Raw genomic sequence first — 22817 nt, 5'->3', positions numbered from 1 at the left:
TTCCATGGCAAGCAAATGTATTCATTAGCTTTTATTTCTCTTTTGAAGCATTTCCATTTACAAAAGCAGTCAGGGCTCCAAGAAAGTGCGACTCCAGCACTTCTTCACTCCCGAGAAGTCCACCGTCCTGAGCCTGGCCTGCAGCCCCCAGAGTCTGTACGCCGGCCTCGTCAACGGGACCGTGGCCATCTACGCCAAAGCCGAAGGTAATTGTGTCCCGCTGGCCGTCCACACATCAGGCTGCATTGCTGGTTCCAGGGGGCTGGACTCTGGCCTGAGCCGCCCCCTTTCAGTCTCACGACCCCGTTAGCGTTGTTCACCCCTGGCCCCGAGGTACATAGAACTTTCTCGTTCCCAAAAGGGTGATGGGGAAACAGAATGCTACCAGCTAAACACACAGCAAGTTGTTTCAAAGGTCCATCTCCCAGCTGAGTCCTCCGCCTTCCGCAGAGCCATGACTTGAGTGCGAATCCTTCTTGTTAAGTCCGACTCTGTCCCTTCACGCTGTCCCTGTCCTCACTGAGAGCAGGAAAGATTTCTCTTCTTGGGTGAGAGAATTGCGGGCTCCCTCAGTGTTGTGCTGTCACCCGTCTTCGCCAGCCCAAGGACCAGAGACGCTGGATGTTCTGGCCATCGTCCCTCCTCCTCAGGCTCCTCCCTCGTCCGCCCCTCCCTGGCTTCTTCCTTCTCTCCGTTCCTTTGTGTCGCAGACTTCACTCAAAGTTCTAGTGGGTTCCAGCGGCCCAAAGAGGAGGATGGCTCAAGTCTGCAGCCCTTCGGCTGTGCCTCCCCAGGCGAGCTGGCGTCCCTTCTCCTGGTGAGCCAAGGGCATACCCAGTTCTGTCCAGCTGATCCTCACACAGCTCCCCAGGGTGGAGGCCGGCGGCTGTCCCAGTGCCCTGCCTGCATCCCACCCCAGCTACTGGAGCGTGTGTGTGACTTGTGGCAGCTCTGCTTCATGGAAACTGGTTTCAAACTGAGTTTCCTTCTTGCCTTCTCGATGGCGGGCCGGTCTCCCTCCCTGCTTGTCTTTTGTTCAGCAGTTGGACCAAGAGTGCCGGATTCACAGCTGGGGTCCAAGCTTGTCCTTCTGGGCAGCTCCCTAAGAGATCTCATCCAGCCTCAGCTCTTAAACGTCCTGTCTCGGTCACCTTGGCCAGCTGTGAAATGCCACAGATGAGGGGCTCGCCCAAAAGGCATCCTCGCACTTCTGGAGGCCGAGGCCCCAAGATCAGGGTGCCAGTGGAGTCACTTCCTGGTGAGGACCTGCTCCCTGGCTTGTGGATGGCCACCTTCTCCCTGTGTGCTCGTGTGACAGAGAGGGAGAAAGAGAGAGAGAGCACGCTCTGGTGTCTTCCTCTTCTTATAAGGGTGCTGGTTCCATCATAGGGCCTCCCCCTCAGGACTTCATCTAACCTTTATTATCTGCCACTGGCCCGCCTCCTGATGCCTTCCCGTTGGGGATTAGGGCTTCAGCCTGTGAATCTGGGGAGACACAAGTCAGTCCATAGCAGACCGTGACCCCCGAATTCACATAGCTGGCCATGACTTCACCCTCATCCTCTGGGCTCACACATCCAACAGCCGTTTTGGTATCTCCACCTGAATATCTTAGAAGCTCAGTGCTGCCATTTCCAGTCCAATACGGAGGGTCTTCTCTCCACCGCAAGCTGCTCTCCGCACCATCCTCTCCCATCTCAGTCACTGACCATTGCGCCCACTGGGCCTCCTGGATCCCTGTCTTTAACTGCTCCGCCTGCCCCTCCCACACTCCATCCACCAGCAGGTTCCTGTTCACTTCTCCAGAACAGGTCCCCGTCACTCCCCTCTCCGTCGCTAACACCCTGGTCCCTGGCCGAGCGTGCACAGAGTGACATTCCAGTTCCTGCCCCCATCTCAGCATTTCCTATGACACCCGCCCACCCTCCAGACCCTCCTGCCCCTCCTCCCAAGTTATGTGCATTTCTTCCAGTGCTATGAACTTATTCAGGGTTTATTTGTATTTAATTTGGGGGAGTTAAACTTTTTTTTCCAGCTTTATTGAGATGTAATTGACCTGTAACATTGGGCAGGTTTAAGGTGTGCAGAGTATTGATTCAATGTGTTTATTTATACACTGCAGTGTGATTGCCACAGTGGTGTTAGCCAACACCTCCATCCCCTCACGTAATTACCATTCCTGTTTGGTGGTGAGAACATTTAAGATCTGTTCTCTTAGCGACTTTCAAGTATACAATCAAGTATTGTTAACTATCGTCGCCATGCTGTGCCTTAGACCCCAGAACTTACTCATTTTATAACTGAAACTTTATGCTTTTTGACCAGCATCTCCCTGTTTCCCCCACCCCCAGCCCCTGACAACCCCCATTCTACTCTCTGCTCCTATGAATTTGGCTTTTGTAGATTCCACATGTAAGTGAAATCATACAGTATTTGTATTTCTCTGTCCAACTTCTTTCACTAACCTTGACGTTCTCAAGGTCCATCCATGCAGTTGGCAAGGTTTCCTTCTTTCTCATGGCTGAATAATATTCCATTGTACCTAATACCACATTTTCTTCATCCATCATGCATTGATGGACACTTAGGGTCTTTTCATATCTTGGCTGTTGTGAATAATGCTGCAATGAACATGGGGTGCAGATTATCTTTTCAAGTCAGTGTTTTTGTTTCCTTTGGATAAATACCCAGAAGTGGAATTGCTGGGTCATGTGGTATTTCTATTTTTAATTTTTTGAGGAACCTCCATCCTATTTTCCGTAGTGTCTGTACCAGTTTACATTCCCACCAACAGTGCACAGGGTTCCCTATTCTCCACATCCTCACCAGCACTTGTTATCTCTCGTCTTTTTGGTAATAGCCATTCTAACAGGTGTGAGCTGGTCTCTCATTGTGGTTTTGATTTGCATTTCCCTGGTGAGTATGGTGTTGAGCATCTTTTCATGTGCCTGTTGGCCACCTGTATGTCTTCTTTGGAGAAGGGTCTATTTGCTGTCGCTTTGTTCTTGGAGGAGGAGGACATGGCTGGCTGGAGACCTTGGCCCTTCCACAGGGAGAATGACTGCTGCTCAGCCACACACTGTTGCAGGTCTTTGACGTTTTAGGGAGTTGGAAATCTGGAATTCTGTGGGAAATTTCCAGATTTTTAGTTGTGGCCCAAATGTAATTAGCATGTGTTTGGGGCTGGCCTGTTTGAGAACTCAGGCCTGGCGTGAAAACCCCAGAAGTTATCTTGAGACAGGTGGTCTGTGGCTCCAATTCACATACATGTCCTCGTGACCCGTGTTGCACTCTTCACACCTTCCCGATTTGGTTGGGAGCACACAAGTGCACGGAATGCATAGAAAGAACAACCCCAGTGGTTGGAAAACAAAGTTCAGTTGTTGGAAGTTAATTCTTAACCGAAATAACATGTCTGAAGCAAATTATCCCGCCCTTGGTCTTTGTGTTGTTGCTTCAGAGGGGTCGTCAGTACCGGTATGACGGTGGACGGCTGTCCAGGGACAGGAACCCCAGGAGATAGATGAGGCAGGACCAGTCTTCAGGAACCCGCACGCACAGCCCCACAGGAGTTCCTGAGTCCTCTGAACCTCTCTCTCCCCATCCAAAGTGGAGCTTGCAGGGCCTCAAAGGGCTGTGAGGCCCAAATGAGAAGGCCGTGCATGCGTGCATGTGCACAGGTGTGTGTGCCTGTGTGTGCGCACGTGTGTGTGTGCACGTGTGTTTGAGCACACAGTGATATACTGGTGTGTGCGCCTGTGTGTGCACGTGTGTGTTTGCACGTGTGTTTGAGCACACAGTGATACACTGGTGTGTGCGCCTGTGTGTGCACGTGTGTGTTTGCACGTGTGTTTGAGCACACAGTGATACACTGGTGTGAGCGCCTGTGTGTGCGCACGTGTGTGTTTGCACGTGTGTTTGAGCACACAGTGATACACTGGTGTGTGCGCCTGTGTGTGCGCACGTGTGTGTTTGCACGTGTGTTTGAGCACACAGTGATACACTGGTGTGAGCGCCTGTGTGTGCGCACGTGTGTGTTTGCACGTGTGTTTGAGCACACAGTGATACACTGCTGTGTGCGCCTGTGTGTGCACGTGTTTGCACGTGTGTTTGAGCACACAGTGATACACTGGTGTGAGCGCCTGTGTGTGCGCACGTGTGTGTTTGCACGTGTGTTTGAGCACACAGTGATACACTGCTGTGTGCGCCTGTGTGTGCACGTGTTTGAGCACACAGTGATACACTGGTGTGTGCGCCTGTGTGTGCGCACGTGTGTGTTTGCACGTGTGTTTGAGCACACAGTGATACACTGGTGTGTGCCTGTGTGTGCGCACGTGTGTGTTTGCACGTGTGTTTGAGCACACACTGATACACTGGTGTGTGCGCCTGTGTGTGCGCACGTGTGTGTTTGCACGTGTGTTTGAGCACACAGTGATACACTGCTGTGTGCGCCTGTGTGTGCACGTGTTTGCACGTGTGTTTGAGCACACAGTGATACACTGGTGTGTGCGCCTGTGTGTGCGCACGTGTGTGTTTGCACGTGTGTTTGAGCACACAGTGATACACTGGTGTGTGCGCACGTGTGTGTTTGCACGTGTGTTTGAGCACACAGTGATACACTGGTGTGTGCGCCTGTGTGTGCGCACGTGTGTGTTTGCACGTGTGTTTGAGCACACAGTGATACACTGGTGTGTGCGCACGTGTGTGTTTGCACGTGTGTTTGAGCACACAGTGATACACTGGTGTGTGTGCCTGTGTGTGCGCACGTGTTTGTTTGCACGTGTGTTTGAGCACACAATGGTACACTGGTTCCAGAGCCGATTTTACAAATGAAAGCAGGTCAGTGTCCACTGGGCTAGTAATTGTCCTGCTGCATCTTTTAGCCTAATTGCAACATCAAGGCATTTCCATGAAAGTTGAATTATCAGTTACGAGTGTGCCAGGAAATTCAGGACATGCGTACTTGCCTCTCATGTCAGCTGAGCTCAGTCCAGACAGATGCTCAAGAGCAGGTTTTGTGCTAAAAGGTCCGCACTTCACATCCAGACGAAGAAGAACTCAGTGTGGAACCACGGCCTCGCCTCGCTCTCGTCCTGGAGCAAAGCATTTTTCTTTGATTACAACTCAAGGGTGTTATCAGATTAACTGCTTAGATGGGTTTTTAGGCATGACGGCTTAATTATGGTTAGTTTGAAAACTGAAGAATTTATTTCAATTATTCACAGGATAATTACGTCGGCCACATTTAAACCGTGTGTTAAACTTGCTTTAAATAATTTTTTATTGCTATCCACGTTGTCTTATAAAGCATGACAGACCTCATCAGTACCTCTTTGAAAATATTTTCCAACCAAAATATTTTATCACTCCCTGCGCTTCAGGAATGGGGCAAGTTCGTCAAAACAGGGTGCCTTCTACCTCGATTTTGATTGTTTTTTTTAATTAAGCAAAGATATGGTGTCTTGTAAAATGGTATGTATCAAGGGATATTTTAAACTGAGAGCAGGTAATGGAGAAATTTAAACATTTGCATTTATTATTGTTTATTAATATTTAAGTAATTTTATATTAAATATATATGTTGAATTATAATTAATATGTAAGTAATTATGTTAATTATATATTATTATTGCATTATATAAATTAGTTTGGATGCAGTTCCTTTTAATGATGACTGAATCATTTTATACATTATTAGAAATAATAGTATGTATTGAACACCTATCTGCCAGGTACTGTGCTGAGATTTATAATTGCATTATCACATTTTAAATTCTCACAACAACCTTTGAGGCAAGTGGCAATGTTGTCCCCATTTTACGGAGAAGAAAACTGAGACTTGGGTGCATAATTTGTCCAGAAGGCATCCCAGGTATCAGGGCCGGGATCAGAACGGAGGCCTGCGGACCCCGGTGGCCGAGCTTAGCCGCCATGTTAGATTGCTTTATGGAAATGGTGCAGACTCTTGGAACTCCAGACACGCCCAGAGTCAAGCGTGAGCATCTAGATTACAGATGATGTTTTAGGGGTGGTTCTGTTATTTCAGATCATCTGTGATCCTTTCCCCCTGTCCCTGTGCACAGATAACTGAATTTGAATGAACTTAAATGTTTTCTTTTAAGATGGGTCCTGGAATTCCGAACCTCAAAAAGTGATCAAATTAGGCGTCCTGCCAGTTAGAAGTCTGCTGCTGATGGAGGACACGTTGTGGGCGGCTTCCGGAGGCCAAGTGTTTGTCATCAGCGTGGAGACTCACACAATAGAGGTGAGTCATTTCAGTGACTGCACGGTGCAGAGAGGTGTGTTTCAGAACTAGCCCCACTGCCGATGATGCTGGAGGTCAGACAGAGCCTCTCACACAAGAAGACCCTGGCCGCCCCTTGCCCGTGGCCCTGTGTTGAAAGAAAATCCCTCTTGGATTTGGCTCACAAAGATAGGATTAACTGGAAAATGAAATTAACTGTTTTTTAGCCACTAATCCATGGAGCACTTGTTCATTGTTTACCTGCTAATTAATGCAAACACATCACTTTAAAAAATGTGTTCAGTAGGAACATAATACAAGCTTCGAGGACATATGGAAAATCAGAGTTGATGGATTTCCAGTGCGATAAATGGATAATTCAATAAAGGATAGTGAGATGGCTGACTAGCCATTTGGAAAAAACAGCTGTATCTGAGGCCCCAACTCTCCACCCTCCTAAACGTTCCCTATGGGGGTGATGTTAGAGCACAAACAAAACCATAAACTTACGATAAAGGCAGCTCCATATTTTCATTATTTACAGCGGGGGAGACTTTCCAAGCACGTCCCATATCTAGAAGTCACCATAATAAAGAAAATGATAAATTTGGTAAAGTTTTAGAACGTTTTTTCACATCTAATACGTGTGTGTGTGTGTGTGTGTGTCAAAATTTTTGCAAATGAAAAATTGGGGACATTTGCTGCATCTACAACCAAGAGTTAATGTTCTTAAGATAAAGAGAATTCTTACTAAAGTTTAAGAAAAATAAACCAAGCTAATAGAAAATGTTCAAAGGACCTGAACAGGCAGCTCACAGAAAAAGAAATAAATAGACAATATGCTCATAAATACGCATATGTGCATATGTATATATATGGGTATATATGTGTGACACACACACCTTTGTCTCACTAATACCTGAAAGTTGCTTATTCAAACAAGGGACCGTTTTTCAGACTGGCGTGTTCAGTACTGTCCAGCGTTGGCAAGTGTGGGCACGGGGCTCCAGGCTTCGACCTGGAAGCATGCCTCAGGGCGGCTTTTCTAGAATGCAATCCCGCATACCGATCGGCATTCAGAGAGCTCGGCACCTTTTCCCGGCAAAGCCGACGCCAGACGTTCACCCTGCAGATAGGCTTGCTCGAGCACACACGAGGACACGCAGTGCAGTGTTGTTCCATCTCACAGATCTGTAGCAACATGGGAACACCTATCCGTGGGGGGACGTGGTTACATAATAGCGACTCTGCAACAGGGAAAGAGAAGGAGTGTGGCGGCGATGGGAGGCGGGTCGCCAAAGGAGAAAGGCGCAGTGTGAAGGTCCGTGTACCCAGGGCTCCTGCAGCTCCCGGGAAGCACCGTGCATGTTAACTCTTGTTGATAATTGTGTAACATGCACGTGTATATGTACTTGCAGTGGTACAAAAATTTCTTAAAAGCTGTCTGTCACTTCCAAGCCGGGGAGGAGGGATGGGAAGGAGAGAGAATTTTGCTTTTCCTTGCACCTTTCCACTTTTTCAGCCGTGTCAGGCATCCCTTTTATCCTTAGACAGTTGCTCCTACCTAAGTGTTTCCAGTCTGTTCATCCCATCTCTTACCTCTGCTCTTCCCTAAGGAAACTCCACAGCACACGTATTTTTTCAGCCACCTCGTGAGTAAAAGTTCTTTGGACCCTCCCAGGAAAGGTGCTAGAAAGAGAAGTGTGTTCAGGCGGGTACCAGCATGTCCGTGAGGGCTGCGGGCACGTCCCACGACTGCTCTGAATGTCTGCAGATTCAGGGAGAAACGTGAGTCGTTGTGGCCTTGTGAAAATACCCATCTAGATGCTCCTTCAGGGGGATTGTCTGTTCAGTGAGGTGGGACTTGAAACCATTTTGCTAATGTTTCGTGAGACACATTTTAAGACTCTCACAAAACCTGCTTCAGGATTTATTTTTTGGCATGTTCTGTAATCTCAGAAAGGGGAACACCAGCTGCCAATACCGAGAGGTCCTCTATGTCACAGCATGGGCTGACCGTGGTCAGGGTAACAGGGAGTCCCAGATGTGGGTGGGTGCAGTCTGAGACCGGAAGACACCCTGCCTGAGGGTGGCCTCAGAAAGCAGGACCTCCCGAGGAACCACGAGGTCCCACACGTGGGGCACAGGTGCAGCCAGGAACTGGGTCCTGGACGGGCTCCGGGTCTATGCTCTTTCTGTTGGACCATAAATAGCTTTTCTTTTCTTTTTAAGTATGCTTTTTGGTGAGGAAGATTGGCCCTGAGCTGCCACAGTATGGCTTGATAAGCGGTGTGTAGGTCCGTGCTCAGGATCCAAACAGTGATCCCCAGGCCGCTGAAGTAGAACTTGCTAACTTAACCACTACCCCGCCAGGTCGGCCCTACAAATAGCTATTCTCTCTGTGTTTTGTTTTTGACGTCACCTCCCCAGGCTCCTGCCCCCTGAAGCTGACAGCAAGTCAGCTGGACAGTGGGTCTGGCCACCCGGACAGTTGGTGGGAGGAGAGGAAACTGGACTCTGATGTCAAGAAGAAGAGGCAGGATAGAAACATTTTAAGTTATTTTTGCCCAGGATTTGTATAGTACCTTTCTGTTTGTGCTTCTGTCCATCTGACACTTTTTATTTCACGCACCTTAGGGTGAGAAACCTTTGGGCCAGCCTGGAGCAAACTGTCACCAAGGCCGCTGTGCACACTTTCTTAGGTGCTGCAAGGAGCTTCCTGGGTTTTCTCTGTCCTTGCACACCGTCAGTGTCATCTCAATTATGTATTAAGAGTCGGAGATCAAGTCCTAACTCAGCCATATATGCGAGCTGATCTCTGGTAACCCACTGGGCCCCAGTTATCTGATTTGTAAGTTGGCGATAAACCTTCTTTCTCAGGCTGTTTTTTGGGCAAAATGAGATGTAAAAGTACCCAGCAAAGAGCACTTCTATTATTATTAGAATGAATTTAATATACAAGAGCCAGAGATAATGTTTTATTATATTTGGGTTTCTTTTCATAGAGAAGAATAATATAATAACCTTTTTAAAAAACTTTTCTCTAAAAAGTCTATTAATTTTGCCATAAATTTATACCAGAAAGCTCCAATGACAGTTTCTGTAGCTGCCACCGAGTCACTTCTAGGCTAACATAACATTAAATTATGACCTTATCATAATCAAAATATTATTTCCACGTTTTCTGAAGAACTTATATGCTGTAAATCTTGAAGTCTCAGAAGTAATATTTGTGGATCCAAATAAAAGTCCTCTTTCTGTGCATTTTTAGTACCGAAATGAGTAAATGCGTTGATAGAGAGAGAAACAGAAACCTCCCTTCTGAAAGAATGCATTCGTCTTGTAGTTCCCGTTGCGCAGGGACCACAGCTGAGGTGTTGGCACAGCCCTCGAGATCTGAATTCACAGTGTGTCTGCCCCTAGTGGGGGGGAGGGGGCGTCTGCTGAAAGGGAAGTTCCAGATTGTTCCCCGTGTCGTAGGTGCAAGGTGCTTTGGGAAGAGAACGCTCAGAAGTGTAAATGTCTGCAGTGACTTCACTCTGGTGCAGGAGTTGTAGTGTCGGGGGTGGGGGGTGGGCGGGGCTGCAGGCCCAGCTCTGGCTCATAATTGCGTGGCGCTGGGCAGTCACCCAGAGATGCTGAACCCAGTTATCATGCCCAGAGGGCAGAGGTCAAACTCCCTGCCTTCCCAGCAGGTCAGGAAGGGCCGGTGAGGGGAAAGGCTGCAGATGCTAAGTTGCCACGTGATGGAAGTTCCACTGGAGCTTTTGGGTGGGAAAGGGCGTCTGTGTTCTTTGCCAGCTACGTGTGGCTTTCTCCCTTGGGTTTATTTAGTGCCTTTCTTTAAAAACATCTTAGAGTGTTAGAAACGCTTTTGCCTTTCTAAAAGTAATGTGACATTTAGGAACAGGCTGATTCTGGATTCCTGGCAGGTGTTGACTTCACAGGTCTGCTTCCTAGAGGCACGGATCTCACGGGGAGTTTCAGCTTAATTACCAGAGCCACTTGGAATGAAAGTCTGTCACTCCTTGCTCCGGGCTTGCTGCAATACCAGGGCTCCTGACTGGAGACAGGAGAAAGGAAAGAAAGAGAACAAAAAGAGTTTTTTTCTAACCCCCTCACACTGAAGGGAAAAACAGAAAGAGTGAAATGGATATTAAAGGTGACATAAGAGCAGAGTGGTTTTCTGAGTCGATGCATTTTTTTCCTGATAAGAATTAAATTCCTGTCATTCTTCAGAAAGACGATCGCAGGGCGCAGAGACGCAGGCCCAAGTGGCACACAGACGGGGTTCTTAAAGACACACACCTGTCTACGCCCTTTTTTCCACAGACCTCAGTCACCCGATTTTAGGGCAGCGGGAGACTGGGAGACCTGGTTGCCCAAAGTTCCAATATTCAAACAGGAAACCAAGGGTCCTGAGAAAGTAGGAGATGCGCCCAGCATCACAGAGAGAAATTGTTATTCTTGTCATTCATCATCCAGCAGGAACGTGTCATCCATTTTCTAAGTACCAGACTCTGTACAAAAAAGGAGAAAAAAACTAACGGACTAGTTGGGGTGTCAGAAGAGGGGAGGAGGACACCAGCCTCCCAGGGCCGTTGGGGGTTTATGTGGGGTCAGGACAGGCTGCGTGACCTGCAGGGCCCCACGTTCAACAATTATTACGAATTTCCCAGAATTTGCAGCAGAGCATCCAGCCACGTGGGGGCCCTCTTAGTGCCGGCCCTGGGCACATGCACATGTCACACACCCATGAAGCCGGCCTGTCCAGGGCCCTCTGAGTGCCGGCCCCAGGCATGTGATCATGTCACACGCCCATGAAGCCAGCCTGTCCAGGGCCCTCTGAGTGCCGGCCCCAGGCCTATGATCATGTCACACGCCCATGAAGCCGGCCTGTCCAGGAGTAGTAGGAATTCGCTACAAGGAAAACATAGAACGTCTCAGAAGGAGTGATGTGTGTCAAGATACGAGAAAGCAGGTTCTTTGAGGAACTGCAAATGCTCCTCTTGACCCGAAATAGCCAGCGAGTCTGAGCGCCGGGCAGGAAGTGAGGTTGGCACAGGTGTGGTTGGAGGGAAGCTCTTACCTAAGACAGAGGAGCTGGGGTCATCTCCTCAGTTCCTTGAGTTTTAGACTCTGTTCCTTTAAGTGCTCAGAGGTGGTCCCTCAGGGCCACCTCCCAGCTCAGAGGGCGTGTGGGCGGTGCTGGAGAGGTCCCGTGACCACCGCCGTGACCACCGCTGGCAACCGCGCTCGGCTCTCTTTCCAGGAGCACATTTGTGTGTAATTTTCTTCTGAGCGCCACCACGCTGTGTGCGATGGTGAGCCGTTGAAGGATTTTAAATAGGGAACAGATGTTAGGAAATTTGTACTCTCAGAAGATTATTTTGCCAGGAGTTTAAAGGGGGTTGAGATTGGAGACCAGAAGATGAATCGAGAAGGTTGTCCTGGCTCTCCATCAGGAAAAGGACGGCCTCCCAAGTGGAAAAGAGAGAGAAGGTTGGAAGGATTCACGAAGGAGACTTGCAGAATAAGGCGGTTCTGTAAAGAAAAACAACCCGTTGTTTCGATATGCAGAAGACACGTGAGCAGGTAGTTATGGAGGAATGCATCGACTTCGGCGACAGGAATGTTCACGTGCATTTTGGAAGCGCCAGTGAGGGGATCTGTGGCCTGACTGATGCAGTAGGTTAAGGAAGCTGAATGAACGAGAGCAGGTGAATAAATTAACTCCTTGAAGCAGTGAGAGGGTAGGAGGACCAGCAGCAGCATCTCCTGGGAACATTCCAGAAATGTTCATTCCAGGCCCCACCTCAGTCTCGCTGACTTAGAAACGGGGATTGCAGACCCGCAAACTATGTTTTTTGAGCATCCTTTCAGAGGAAGTTTTAGTGGTAACTGTGGAGTAGTCAACGGCCTGAAGGAGCGAAAGTAGCTTTGCCCTTTATTCTCGGGTAACAGAATTTCCCCAATGTGCAGACCTCTTTCCTTATTTTTTAACCTCTGTGGAAGTCTCCTTCCTCAGCCCCAGACAGCTTTCCGGTGAGCAGTCAGCACTTTGTCTGAACTGATGAAGGACCAGCTCTGATGGCGTCTGTGCTTAAACTGGGAGTGTTAGCTTTTCCCTCTTCGGGGACGTGGAGGCTGCAGGTCCATCCTGCAGAAGTGTGGCTGGCGGGTGGCCGGCCCCATTCCTTCCAGGCGTCCCCTCTTCTGCTGAATCTTTAACGGTTTGGGGTAAACGAGGCAGTGGGACCCTAGACTTGGCAGTGGGATTCCTCTGAGGGAAATCCGTACTGGTTTCCAAAAGATCAAAGTGGGAACTTTTTTCCCCAAGAAGCCCCACAGAAGGGAGGAGCTGTATGTGTCGCCTTGACGACAGTGGTGTGGGGCAGTCCAAACCACGTCTCCGGGCTGTGGGTCCCGCTCCCCGGCACGGGGTCTCCGGTGCAGCGGGCGGTTCGATGAGCACGGCCTGTGCCCACGCTCCCTGGTGCCCGCCTGCGCTCGGGCATTCCTCTCGTGGAAGTCTGTCAGCTCCCGGGCGTGCGGTGCTGCTTCGAGTCTGACTCACAGACTCCCCGGGGGAAGGCATGGCTCTTTCACGATCTAACTAGAGGTCACAGTGACGTGCGTTTTTGGTACTGGGGAGAACTCTGCCTTGACGAGACCCCTGGAGTTTGAGACCTGCTGCCCCCAAGTTACTCTAGAGGCACAAGGTGGTGCCTCACGGGGTCAAACCCAGGATCGCTAATTGAGAAGTTCTCGAGAGTGCACAGTGGGATTACTGAGGGCCTGGAAAACAGTGCTGCCTTTGAGACCCAGCCACATGAAATAAGAGAGACTCTGGGATGGGGCCTGAGTGCTGGCGTTTTTTAACATCCCACGTGATTTCCGTGTGTAGCCGGAGGGGAAAGCCGTTTGGTTAATCCTAAGACCGGTGCTCCTACCTTCACTCCCTTCCCGTGGAGCCTCAGCCTGCTGGCCTGTGCACCTGTTAGGTGTGGGACTGTTGACCGCCTTGACGGGCTCGCCTGGGGAGAGCAGGCTGCCCATGCAGGGTGGCCTGAGCAGTCCTCACCTGGCGTGCTCGTTGGCCGAGTACGTGGGAGGTGCAGGAGGAGGCACTCGCCAGGCGGTTGATGGGGAAGCTGTGCCACAGGTGGTTGTGGGAGCCGTGGGTGTGGACAAGCTTGTGCTGGGGGATGAGGCCTGACACAGTGGCATCTCGGGGTAAGGAGAGAGGTGAGCCCTTCTGAGCAGGAGCAGCTGAGGAGGCCAGAGGCCAGGAGAGCGCAGCGTCACAGGCACCGCCGGAGGAGCATCCTGGAGCCCAGTGCCCAAGCCCAGTCAGCAGGGTTCAGGAATATCCAGAGGCTGACCACGAGAAAGAGAAGACACCAGGTTCTGACATCAGGAGGGAGCCACAGGGTGCTCCTACCAGTCTTACGGAAATGAGAAGGATTATAAAAGAGTGCTGTGAACTGGTGAGTGCCAGCAAATTAGATAACTGAGATGAAATGGACGTATTCATAGGAAAGGCATGAACCACCAAGACTGAATCGTGAAGAAATAGCTAATCTGATGAACTTTTAGCTCAACCAAGAAAAAAGAAGACTCAAGTGACTATGACCAGAATTGAAAGAGGAGACGCTGTAACTGGTACCCTAGAAATAAGGTCCTTAGAGATGACTGTGAACAATGCTACACCAAAAAATTGGACAACCTGGAAGGAGTGGATAAATTCCTAGAAACACACAACTTAGCAAGACTGAATCAGGACGGAATAGAAAATATAAACACACCAATAACGGATAAGGAGTTTGAATCAGTCATCAAAAATCTCCCAACAAAGAGAACAGGACCAGATGGCTTTGCTGGGGAGTCCTACCAAAGATTTAAAGAGAATAAACAGCAGTTATTCTCAAACTCGTCCAGAAAATTAAAGAGGGAACACCTCCCTAACTCCTTCTGTAACGTCAGCGTTAACTTGATAGCAAAGCCAAAGATACTATAAGAATAAGCAGGTACAGACCCATACCCATGTGCATATTGATAACAAAAATCTTCAACAAAATACCAGCAAATCAAATTCAATGGCATATTAAAATTCAGAACAATTAGGCAAGAAAAAAAGGAGGAAAGAGGGGAATCCAGATTGAAAGAAAGAAGTAAAATTCTCTCTTTTGCATATGACATGGTCTTGTATGAAGAAAATCCTAAGGAATCCAAAACAAAATTATTAGAACTAAAACAAGGTCACAGCAGGGTCACAGGAGACAAGATCAATATACAAAAATCAATTTAATTTCTGTACACTAGCAGCGAACAATCTGAAAGTGAGGTGAACACCATCGTTTACAGTGACGTCAAAAAGAATAAAATCTTAGAAATAAATTCAACAAAAGAACTGCAATATTTGTACACTGAAAACTACAAAACGTTGGAAGAAGTTAAGGAACATCTAAATAAGTAGAAACGCATCCCACGTGTGTGGATTGGAAGACATGATGTTTTTAATGTGGAAGTTGTCCCCAAATTGATCTGTAGAGTCAGCACTACCTCTATCAAAGTCTCAACTGTCTTTTTTTTTTTTTTTTTTAACAAAACCTGACAAGCGGGTACTGAAATTCGTATGGAAATGCAAGGGACTCACCACCACCAAGACAATCTTGAAAAAGAACCAAGTCCACACTTTTCCATTTCAAATTTTACTGCACAGCTGCAGAAACCAAGCCAGGGAGGTGCTGGGCAAGGGTAGACACACGGACCAGTGTGGGACAGAACTGAGTCCAGACAGAAGCCGTGTGGCTGCGGTCACCTGATCTTCAACGAGGGGCCATAACAGTTGAGTGAAGAAGAATCGTCTTTTCAGCAAACGGTCCTGGGACAACTGGATGTCCACACAGAAAGGAATGAAGTCAGGCTGGCCCGGTGGTGTAGTGGTTAAGTTCGTGCGCTCTGCTTCGGCAGCCTGGGGTTCACAGGTTCAAATTCTGGGTGTGGACCTAGCACCACTCATCAAGCCATGCTGTGGCAGGTGTCCCACATAAAATAGAGGAAGATGGGCACGGATGTTAGCTCAGGGCCAGTCTTCCACAGCAAAGGGGAAGACTGGCAGTGGTTCTGCCTGGATAAACATTTCTGCAAAGAAGATGCAGAATTGGCTGATACACACATGAAAAATTTTCAACATCATCAGTCACCAGGGAAGTGCACATCAGAGCGACAGTGAGATACCACTTCACACCCACTAGGATAACTGTAATTAAAAAAATAGACTTTACCAAGTACTGGAGAGGATGTGGAGAAATCGGAAGCCTGGTATATTGCTGGTGGGAATGTAAAATGTGACCGACACGTTGGAAACAGTTTGTTGGTTCCTCAAAAAGTAAAACATGGACCTACCATACGACCCAACATTTCCAGTCATAGGCGTCTACTCAAGAGAACCGAATATATGTGTTCCCACAAAAATTTGTACATGAATGTTCATAGCAGCGTTATTCATAATACTCAAAGATGGAAATAAACCGTGTCCATCAACTGATGCACAGATAAACAAGACATGGTCCCTCCATACTTGGAACATTATTCTGTCATGAAAAGGAATGAAGTATCGCCCCATGCTACAACATGGATGAACCTCGAAAACTTCACGCTTAGTGAAAGAAGCCAGACACAAATGGCCACATGTTGTATGATCCCTTTTATATGAAATGTCCGGAATAGGAAAATCCATAGACAGAAGGTACATTAGTGTTTGCTAGGAGATGGGAGGAGGGGAGAATCAGGGGTGACTGTTAATTGGTGTTGGAATGTTCTGGAATTAGACAGTGGTGATGCTTGCACAATTACGTGAATATACTAATAGACCACTGAGTTACATACTTTAAAATGCTGAATTTGATGGCGTGTGGATTATATCTCGATTTTTTGAGAAAGGAAATGTCTGTTGGATGTGGAAGTTTGGGAGATCTCTGGGGCCTTAGCGGGTGAGGCTGTGGGGTCCGTGTAGCCTGAAGTTGATGAGACGGTGGGAAAGGGAGGGGAGGACAGCACCCACGGGCAGCCGTTAGCAGACCCCTGACCGTGACGGGAAGGAGAGAGCGAGGACACGGCGAAAAGGAATTCATTCAAAGGCTTTGCTTTCTTTCCTTTTCCCTTCATTCTTTTTGTTTGTCATTTGAGGTGAGTGAGACTAGCACCTGTTTTGGGGCCGAATGAAAGAAGCCAGCAGAGAAAGGGCCCCAAGCAGGAGGGCCTGGTCGTGTTGGGGAGGGAGTTACCCAGACACGGGAGGAGGAGACGGCCGCCCCGGGTGTGAGAAGGCACAGGTGGAAGGGAGCGCCAAGGCGCGGATGTGTGCGGGCATCTCTGTGAAGCAGGAGCAGGGTCAGAGCGGGGCAGAGGCCAGCGGGGGCCTGAGGAAAAGGGCGGACAGGGGGATCACAAATAGACAGGAGCCAGAATGATCTGGAACCCACCCTAGACTGCCCAGCTCCTGGGCACGTACCCGTCCTACGCTGCCCGGCCTGGGGGTCGAGAGTGCGGACCCCTGTTAAACCTTCACTCCTAAACGTGCTTCTGCTCCTGGTGCGTTGGGACTCGAGTTCTGGGGGCAGCTGAGCCTCAGAACTGAGCCCAGGACTCGCATCCACCGCCACGGACAGTGGCTCATTGTCATGACAGAGGCGTGAGTTAAACCTGTGATGGTTGGTGCAGCTTTGGAGGTGGGAATCTCATGCATGTGGTAAGAGGCGTTCCTGTGGCAAGTGTCGCACAGGCATGTCAGAATGGGACGGTCCTTGGAGAAACGGCGGCTCCCAGTTCCTGGCCAGAGGGAGGTGTCCCTCCAGTGCAGCCAGAGCCGGTCCCAGAGAGCAGGATCCTGATCTTTCCTCTGGAGCCTGCCCTCAGCCCAAGGTGCCCGTGCCCTCCATTGAGGAGTGCAGGCCCTCGGGAGGGAACCATGGGCTCCGGGGCACAGAGACAGGTGCGGAGTCGGCTCCACGCGTAAGGTGTCGCGCCTCAGCCGCACAGGCGGGCCATGTGTGAGCCGCCTCTGGAATCTCCGTGCTGGCCTGGGGTGCTCGGCTTCAGGCCACCTCCCATGCCGCTGCTCCCCCCGGCACCCCAGCCCGTGAGCAGGCCCAGGAGGCCACGTGTCCCAGTGCAGTCTTCAGCTGAAGCAAGGTGTGGTGGAATCGTCTGTCCGACTAGAATCAAAATGCATGTGTTTGCCATCAGTTTGGCTCATTAGGTGCAAGGTGTGTGGGTGTAACGTGAAGGATTTAACTCCGCCGACCCTTTGCATGCGGGGTGGGCATACAAGGATGGGTCGCCACCCTCCTCAGAGTGTGGTGGGTCACAAATAGCCTCTCCCCTGTTTGCAGACATTCCAGAACAGCCCCGAGGACAGAGATGTAAGCCCGTTGGTTTTCCTGTGGGTCGTTACGTTATTTCAATTTGGAGAGTTGGTAGGACTGTGGGCTGTTCTGCACTTGGAGGACTTCTTGAGAACGCCGATTCCTCATCTCTCCATGCTTACCCCACCCCACCTCTCCTCCAGTCCCTGGTAGGCGGTGAACCAGCTGCCCCATGTCGGCGTCCAGGCCGGGGCCAAGTTGCAGAAGTTCCCTCTCGTGGTCCCTGAAGTGCGGGGTTGCCAGGATGGAGATGTGGGGCCTGGAAGCTCAGGAAGGACCCGCTCTAATGGAGGAGCGGCCGTGGCCATCAGGGACCTGGCCAGGAGTGGGTGCATCCCAGGCTCTCGGGGAACCCAAGAGCGCCGAGAGCAGCGGGGGAGGCTGCCTCTGCGGGACTTGCCACAGGCAGGCTGGGGCGTCACTCCTGCTCAGGCGTCTGGGGAGGAGACTGGGGGGCCCACACCGGGGCCCAGGGAGCCTCAGTTGGCAATCGCGGCTCCGCATTCCTGGGCGTTCCCTCTGCCCACTCCTGTTTTCCTCCCATTTTCCAACCTGCTAGGGGCCCGTTCTCACGTTGGGACACCGCCCTTTAGTTCCAGCCCTCCTTGGTGGGGTCAGGCCCTCCAGCAGGCCTCCAAGGGCTGCTGTTTGCAGCTTTCTCAGCCCCCGAGGACGCCATGGCAACTGGAAAGTACCGTGAAGTTTCAGAAAGCACTCTGATCTGCTCGGGGAAAATAAAAACAATGAGCGATTTGATTGCTAGGGTGTTTCCCACCTATACAAGGTGTCTGGTTTGGGAGTGACGGTCTCCTTGCTGGGGGTCCTCGAGGGTGCACAGTGAGTAACTCCAGGGCTGCAGGTGGAGATGTCGTGGCCAGGACAGGTGCACAACCAGGACGTCGCACGCAGTTCACAGGGCCAGTTTCTGCAGACTCTGACTCGGCGCTGTAGCTGTGCGTGCACGCCCCGCTGCCCTCCCCCCTTCTCCTTGCTTCCCCCAGAACCAGCTCGAGGCCCACCAGGAGGAAGGCATGGTGGTCTCTCACATGGCCGTCGCCGGCGTGGGGATTTGGATCGCCTTTACGTCCGGGTCCACACTCCGCCTCTTCCACACGGAAACCCTCAAACATCTCCAGGACATCAACATCGCCACCCCGGTCCACCACATGCTGCCAGGTACGGGATCTGGACGGGAGGGCCCCGAAGGCAGAGGCGGTGGGGGGCGGGGTGCAGGCTCAGCCCGTGTCACGATTTCACGTGTGCGTGGTTCCTTCCAGCAAGGGTGCAGTGTCAAGTGACGGTGTGTTAGCACAGAACTGAGTTAAGAGACACCGTTGATCATAGGTGATTTCTCATTGTTAACCTGAAAAGGCTAGACGTGGGGGGCAGGGGCAAGGCCCTAAAGTGGAGGAACAGAGGAAACATTCCCTGGGGGGAGGGCTCTCGGGGGAGCCGAGAAGAAGCATCTAGGGTGGGATTCCACCGATCAGAGCCGGATGGCTGTTCCAAGAGGAAACAAACGGAGCAGGGGGGCAGGACAGCAGGTGGCTGGTGTGTGTATGTAGGTAGCTAACATGTGTATGCATGTGGCTGGTATGTATAAGCATGTAGCTAGTGTACATATGGGCATGTAGCCAGTATGTGTAAGCAGGCACCTAGTACATATGAGCATGTCGCTGCTGTGTATACACAGATAGTCAGTGTTTAGTCATGTGGCTACTATGTATGTGCATGTAGCCAATATGTATGTTTGTAGCTTGTGTGTATAAACGTGCAGCTAGCATGTATAACATGCAGCTAATCTGTATGAGCATGTAGGTAGTGCATGTAAACATGTATCTGATGTGTGTAAGCATGTAGCTAGGTGTATACGTGTGCCTGTGTGTATAAACAGGTAGCTGGTGTGTGAGCATGTAGCTAGGTGTATACATGTGCCTGTGTGTATAAACAGGTAGCTGGTGTGTGAGCATGTAGCTAGGTGTATACATGTGCCTGTGTGTATAAACAGGTAGCTGGTGTGTGTGAGCATGTAGGTAGGTGTATACATGTGCCTGTGTGTATAAACAGGTAGCTGGTGTGTGTGAGCATGTAGCTAGGTGTATACATGTGCCTGTGTGTATAAACAGGTAGCTGGTGTGTGTGAGCATGTAGGTAGCATGGGTAAACATGGAGTTGGTCTGTATAAGCGTGTAGACAGAATGTGTGGACATGTAGCTGATGTATACACACAAGTAACTGTATGTGTAGGCGTGTGTCATGTATCTAAGCGTGTGGCTTGCATGTATGAACATGAGGGACGAGTGGAAGAAGAGGCCAGAAAGCTGAGGCGACCGGGCTGTGAGTGGCCGGCGTGCCGGGATGCTGATGAGAATCAGGGTTTGGAACGGGGAGAGTCCGTCCCAGTTGGGTTTGGGGAAGAGCATCCTGGCGGCAGCATGTGGAGAGAGAATGGGAGGAGGGGCGGTGGCCCTCCTGCAGTCAGAGGACGTGCCCTGGCCAGCGCCGGCGAGAATGCACGAGAGGCTCCCTGGGAGTCACCATGCACTGGTGACTGGTGGGTTAGGGAGAGGAAGGGCCGGAAAACGCTGAGATTCAGGACCTGGGTACTGGGAGATGGCATAGTCACCCACAGATGTGGGGCACGAGAAGCTGGTTTTAGGAGAAAGTGATGTGTTTCATTTGGTGCCACTGAGCAGAGAAGCCCGGTGGAAATTGGGAAGGCTGTCTGGCACGTGGACGAGGAGTCGGGAAAGGGGACGCAGTTCGGGACACACCCTAGTCGGGTGTGAGGAGGGACGGGGAATAGGGTGGGAGAGGTTTATGGGGAGAAAATGTCAAACACAAGAATCTGGTGCCCCTCTGCTCCTGGGAATGCAGACTGTGAGAATGGGCTCAGAGGGGAGAGGACTCTAGGGGAGCCGGCTGGGAGGGGGCACACTGTGTGGGGTTCCTAAGTTCCCAGGTGGGCTGGGAAGGAGAGGAGAGCACAGAGGCGAGGGAGCTGCAGGAAGCACTGGTACCAGATTCAGCAAAACACCATGGTGATGGGCCAAGGATGTGGTCTTGGTGCTGTGTGTGTTCATGTGCATGCATGTGTGTGTGCGTGCATGTGTGGGAGGGAGGGAGGAAGAGGAGAGGGGAGCCCCACTCAAGGGAACCGGGGACATAGAGGGACTGAAGTTAGACGTCACTCTCAATAAGCTCATAGGTCAAAGGCTGAGCAAGATTGGAGATGCCAATCAAGCTGCCTGTGATGGAGGCTCTTCTTTTGGTTGTTGGTTGGTTGACAACAACGTTGAAGAGTCTGTAGCTTCAGTCGAAGGTGCGAGAGGAAAGATCACCATTCGTGATGCACTGAGAAACGTAGAATAATTTAGGGTCACATTCTACAAAGGCGAGAAAGGCTTAGAAAGGCTGACCTTTGACAGGAGGAAGAACATGGTCCTGGGAGGGGGTGAGCGGGTGGGGAGATGAGGGGAGGTTGGGAAGGGAGGGAGGGCAGCCCGGGCCTCCACCCCCCGGGGAGGGAGTGTGTTGGGGGCCTGGTGGGTGAGTGACAGCTGTTTTTTTTAGCACTTTTCTTGCGGTATCTTTGACGTGTAGAATGGTATGATTTGAGGTGTACAGCATGGCATTTTGGTGTCCGTATACCCTGGGGAGGGTTGGCTGCGATCAAGCTGAGTAACACGTCCATCCTCCTGGTTGCTGAGTGTGCGTGTGCGCCTGCGTGCACGTGGAGGAGACGGAATCTGTGGGCTAACCCTGCACAAGTCACCTTTTAAGTATCACAGCCGTTTTTGTCTGGCGAGGGAAATGCAGACTTATGTAAAACACTGGTTATATTTAGGCAGCGCAGTGGCGTCAGCCTCCCTCTGACAGCACACCTACACTCTGCCGGGGACTCAGGGCCATGCTTTCTTCTGTGCACATGCTGGTGGAACAGATGTTTGCGGTTGCGATCTGCTGTCACTGTTGGGATGAAACTAATTGAAATTCATAAATTGCCAAAACACGCATTCATTCTGCCAGCAAGTGGCCGTGTGCTCAAAGTCCGTTCAGGAGGGAGGGTGCGGTGAGGGCTGCAATTCAGCTGCCCTCCCAGCCCTCTGAGTCCTGACTCAGCTGCCCTCTGGCCTCACTGGCCCTGGGGCTGGCTGCTGTCACCATCCTCCTTCCCCAAGGTTGCCAGGTCCTGGAACTCCGACAGGCTGGCCACAGAAGTGCCAGGGGACCGGGACCTTTGTAGGATCTGCTCCGCCCCAGCCCCTGGCCCCATCAGCCCTGCTGGCCCTCACCTCCTCCCCTCCATGTTGCTTTTAAAGATCCATGCTGGGGGGCCGGCCTGGTGGTACAGCGGTTAAGTTCGCATGCTCCACTTCAGCAGCCTGGGGTTCATTGATTCAGATCCTGGGTGTGGACCTACCCACCACTTACCAAGCCATGCTGTGGAGGAGTCCCACATATAAAGTAGAGGAAAATGGGCACCGATGTTAGCTCAGGGCCAATCTTCCTCAGCAAAAAAAAAAAGAGGATTGGCAGTGGATGTTAGCCCAGGGCTAATCTTCCTCAAAAACAAAAAGAAAAAGGCATGCTGGGGTGGCATTTCCTTCATTTTTCAAGACAGTTTTCATGACTGTTTTATGCCATCCAGGTGCTGACTCTCTTGTTTTGTTCCGTTCACGTAACCTTCCTTTGATTTTGGTCCATCCAGCCTCTCTGCAAACCCAGGAGACTGTGCAATCAGATGTGCGAGGCTGACGTCCGCGTCCACCCTGGGGCTGCCATCTGTTGCTGCGCACATGCCCTTGGCCTCTCTCCTCGGTCCCCGGTCTTCATTTATTTCTGTGCCAAGAGTTGGGTCTCTTTTCCAGAGCTGTGTGAAAGCTCGGCGTGCACCCAGCCCAGAGCGGAGCAGAGTGCCTTCGGTTGGCCTGTTCTCCATGTTTCTGTATTGTATTTGCAGCACCTTTGAGTTTGTTGGTATTTTGGGGGCATTTTACACCTTATCTGCATCTCATATTCTCCTTCCAAGCTTTGCTTCCACCATGGGCGGGTGAGCTAGAGCAGAGCTCAGTTACACTGGGAATCAGCCGCCCTTCGTTGCGCCTCCGACGGGGGTCCTTGAGTACGATCCTCAGGAA

At 50.6% G+C, this 22817-nt stretch overlaps 1 protein-coding gene across 19 annotated transcripts in view; it reads left to right on the top strand.

The window, feature by feature from the left end:
* ARHGEF10 (Rho guanine nucleotide exchange factor 10) overlaps positions 1-22817 on the top strand; it is a 131651-nt gene that overhangs the window by 99551 nt on the left and 9283 nt on the right. For 18 of the 19 annotated variants that reach the window (XR_011498907.1, XR_011498908.1, XM_070500140.1 and 15 more), the window contains 3 exons: positions 49-206; positions 6123-6265; positions 18678-18852. Coding sequence is in view for 17 of the 19 variants with exons in the window: in XM_070500140.1 (XP_070356241.1) it covers positions 49-206; positions 6123-6265; positions 18678-18852 (476 nt within the window). In the remaining 2 variants the exon portion in view is untranslated. Of the gene's footprint in view, positions 1-48; positions 207-6122; positions 6266-7860; positions 8072-18677; positions 18853-22817 lie in introns of those variants that run through there. The other variant, XM_070500153.1, reaches the window with a different exon arrangement.

The sequence above is a fragment of the Equus asinus genome, chromosome 27 (genome assembly GCF_041296235.1).
Source record: "Equus asinus isolate D_3611 breed Donkey chromosome 27, EquAss-T2T_v2, whole genome shotgun sequence".
Lineage (NCBI taxonomy): Eukaryota > Metazoa > Chordata > Mammalia > Perissodactyla > Equidae > Equus > Equus asinus.
This window is presented reverse-complemented; position numbering and strand designations above follow the sequence as displayed.